Source organism: Rhincodon typus, chromosome 20 (genome assembly GCF_021869965.1).
Source record: "Rhincodon typus isolate 14 chromosome 20, sRhiTyp1.1, whole genome shotgun sequence".
Classification (NCBI taxonomy): Eukaryota; Metazoa; Chordata; class Chondrichthyes; order Orectolobiformes; family Rhincodontidae; genus Rhincodon; species Rhincodon typus.
This window is the reverse complement of record NC_063351.1, coordinates 42,239,881-42,243,592: the sequence shown is the minus strand read 5'-3', so window position 1 is coordinate 42,243,592 and position 3,712 is coordinate 42,239,881. Positions and strand designations below refer to the sequence as shown.

The 3,712-nt window shown below is 47.2% G+C and overlaps 1 protein-coding gene across 2 annotated transcripts in view; it reads left to right on the top strand.

The window, feature by feature from the left end:
• Positions 1-3,712, top strand: part of abcc2 (ATP-binding cassette, sub-family C (CFTR/MRP), member 2) — a 63,314-nt gene that overhangs the window by 7,018 nt on the left and 52,584 nt on the right. For both annotated transcript variants that reach the window (XM_048608781.1, XM_048608782.1), the window contains exons 3-4: positions 630-776; positions 2,529-2,666. In XM_048608781.1, coding sequence (XP_048464738.1) covers positions 630-776; positions 2,529-2,666 — 285 coding nt within the window. The remainder of the gene's footprint in view (positions 1-629; positions 777-2,528; positions 2,667-3,712) is intronic.

Here is a 3,712-nt window from a genome sequence, read left to right as displayed (position 1 = left end):
CACTGGGCTGTCACTGTAACCCCTCACTGTAACACTGGGCTGTCACTCTTCACCACCTGCTGTGGGATAAAGTAGCAGCAGACATCAGGATTTAGTACACTGATATAAAATGAAGTACTTCATTCCATTATCACCAAGCATTGATAAAACTACCTTGACATTGGATGGTACTCGGGCTAGGTATGGGGTAAAACTCCCACTACTCTTTTAAAACGACATTAAAGCTTCCTCGACACTGTCCCCATCAAACACTCCCAGGAAAGGTACAGCATGGGGTTAGATACAGTGTAAGGTTGCATCTACACTGACCCCAGAACTCTCACTGCGTAGGATTAGATACGGAGTAGAGCTTTCTCTACACCAACTCCTTGAAGCACTTAAAAGAATGGTCACTTAATCAGGCTCCTTAATACCTAACCTGCCTCTGGTATCAGATGTGGCTAAGACTCAGTATCTTTACATCAGGGCAAGGAGCTGCGGGGGTGGGAAATCACTCTAGTGGTGACTCTGTGTTCATGTGGGAGGGGCGGAGAGAGAGAGAGAGAAAATCTGTGGCTCTCCACAACAGAGAACAGGAATGTTAGTGAAGGACAAATGTTTAGCGAACTTGTTCCTTACTCTTCCAACAGGTCCTTGCTTTCTTGCTGTTGCTGACCTCCGCCATTGGGTTGATTATCACATTGTTAGAAGACTATGGTGACTACAGGGACCCCACACCTGACAGGCTGAATCCTCTGGTTCTCTATGTGAACCCTTCCATTTACACAGCAACTTGGGTAAGAAGCAATTAGCATTACATGCGATGTGTCTCAAAGGCAAGTATCTCAACAGGATAAGTGCTGACAGCCCTCTTAAGGAGGCATCACAACTGGGTCTTCTTGCAAATTGGAAAGTCTCACTGCCTGAGTCCTCAGTAATCCACTGGGATTTCAGTCTGGATCATGAACTTTTGTCATAGAGTTGTACAGCACAGAAACAGACCTCTCGGTCCAACATGTCCACGCTGACCAGCGATCCTAAACTGATTTAGTCCCATTTGCCAGCATTTGGCCCATATCCATTTAATCCCTTCTTATTCATGTACCCATCCAGATGCCTCTTAAATGTTGTAATTGTACCAGCCTCCATCACCTCCTCTGGCAGCTCATTCCAAACATGCACCACCCTCTGCATGAAAAAGTTGCCCCTCAGGTCCCTTTTATATTTTTTCCTCTCAGTTTAAGCCTATGTTTTGAATGCTCCTACCATGGGAAAAAGGCTTTAGCTATTCACCCTATCCATGCCCCTCATTATTTTATAAATCTCTATAAAGTCACCCCTCAGCCTCTGACGCTCCAGGGAGAAAAGCCCCAGCCTATCCCTGTAGCTGAAACCCTCCAACCCTGGCAACATCCTTGTAAATGTGTTCTGCACCCTTTCAAGTTTTGGCAGGCGTAGTATCTGACCCACAACTTTCTGACTCTGAACTGAGAGAGATGCTTGCTCAGATACAGCCAGGAATGTGCTGCACAGTCTCCCCAGGTCTTCTGACCCATTTTTTTGTCTTTTTGAAACGGAGAAACAGAAATGACGCAGAGAAGGTGCAGGGCAGGTTGACCAAGTTCTTCAGTTCAGAAATGTGGAGAGACTTGAGAACTTGGGGTTGTTTGCTGTACAGTGGAGTAGGCTAAAGTGAGATTGAAAGGAGATTTTCCAAATGATTGGGTAAATAAATGGAAACTGTTTTCACTGATGGGAGGGTGGACAACCTTGGGGGGAACAGGTTTTAGATAATTGGCAAAATTAATTGGGTGAGAGATATTCTTAAGCACAAAATTTGATGTGATGTGGAATGTCCTGCCTGGAATGGTGGAGAAGTAGGTCCAATACTTTTGAAAGGGAACTGGATAAGGACCTGAGTGAGAAAAACCAAAGGGTGCTGGGCTTTATCATAGAATCCCTACAGTGTGGAAACAGGCCCTTTGGCCCCACAAGTCCACACTGAACCTCAGAGCATCCCACCCAGACCCATCCCCCTAATCTACACATCCGTGAACACTACGGGCAATTTAGCATGGCCAATCCACCTAACCTGCACATCTTTGGACTGTGGGAGGAAACCCACGCAGACATGGGGAGAATGTGCAAACTCCACACAGACAGTCACCCGAGGCTGGAATTGAACCCGGGTCCCTGGCGCTGTGAGGCAGCAGTGCTAACCACTGTGCCGCCCCGAACGTGGGGACGAGCAGAGGTGTAGGGTGTGTCAGTCGAATTGGAGCAATTTCAGAGGCATAGAAATCAAATGCTCTCCTTCTGAATGGTAACATAAACTTAATGTAGTCACCATAGTCCCAGAAGACTATAGGGCTGCACTCTCTCATTAGAGAGAGAGATGACTGAGAGAGGAGAGGTTGAGAAGGAAGGCTATCATTCTAATGAAGGCCCAGCTGTTTTCTCTGATGTTTTGTGGGTAAAGGGCTTGGGTGGATTGTGTCTGCAGTACTGAGACATGCCATTCATTTTGACCTACACTCTTCTTTTTATAGTTGATGGTGTTGCTCATCTATGAAAGCAGAAGGCGAGCGAATGAAAAGAACTCCCCTTACCTCTTCATATTCTGGCTGCTGTCTGTTCTGTGTGGTATCTTTACGCTGCAGACTCTAATCAGACTGGCAATTAGAAAGGTATGACCGTGGTTACTGTGGAGGGTAAGGTAAGGGATATTTTTATGTTTGGCAGTGGAAGAGGTCATAATGTGGGTGATAGTGAACTGGCTCCACCTTCTGAGCTCTTGTCTAGACACTTGGCCAACCGTCAATCATTCATTCCTCCTGATATGATAACAGGGGCCTCTGAAAGTCAACAGTTGTATGCATCGTAGTCATCATTACCACCCTCCTAACTGGAAGGAGCCATAGGGCTGCTTTCTCAATAGAGTGAGACAGAGATACAAATGGTGGTAGTTTAGCCTGAGGTTCACCACACCCAGTCAACGGGAGAGATTGAGAGCCATAGAATCCCTACAGTTTGGGAGCAGGTCATTCGGCCCATTGAGTCTACACTGACCCTCTGAAGAGCATCCCACCCAGATCCACCCAACTATGCCTGTGACCATGCTGGCTAACCCACCTAACCTGCACACTATGGGGAAATTTACCATGGCAAATACATCTAACCTGCACATCTCTTTGGACTGTGGAAGGAAACCAGAGTACCCAGCGGGAACCCAGCCAGACACGGGGAGAATGTGCAAACTCCTCACAGACAGTCGCCTGAGGGTGGAATTGAACCTGGGTCCCTGGCGCTGTGAGGCAGCAGTGCTAACCACTGTACCACTGTGCCACCCAGGAAGGGGAGTCTTTCATGTTAATCTCAGCTGGTATGGGAATTGAACCCACACTATTGGCATCATTGCATTGCAAACCAGCCAAGCAACCAACTGAGCTAACTGGTCCCTGCAGTTGAGGTATTCCGTCAGCAATGCCTCTACCACATGCTCCAGATTCAATGGTGGGGAGGGGAACCATCAAACAAACTCCAGCTCTACGAAGCATTCAGGAAAATCTACGAAAATCAACCTTGATGGACTGCACACCAAGCCTGGACAGCTGAAAACATCGCTACTGCTACGTCTTGTTTTCTCAACAAAGCAAATTCTGCACTCCAGATTGTGGGCCATTTGTACTGTGTGCTCTGTGTCATGGGCATTGAGAATGGGCCATCTGCACTG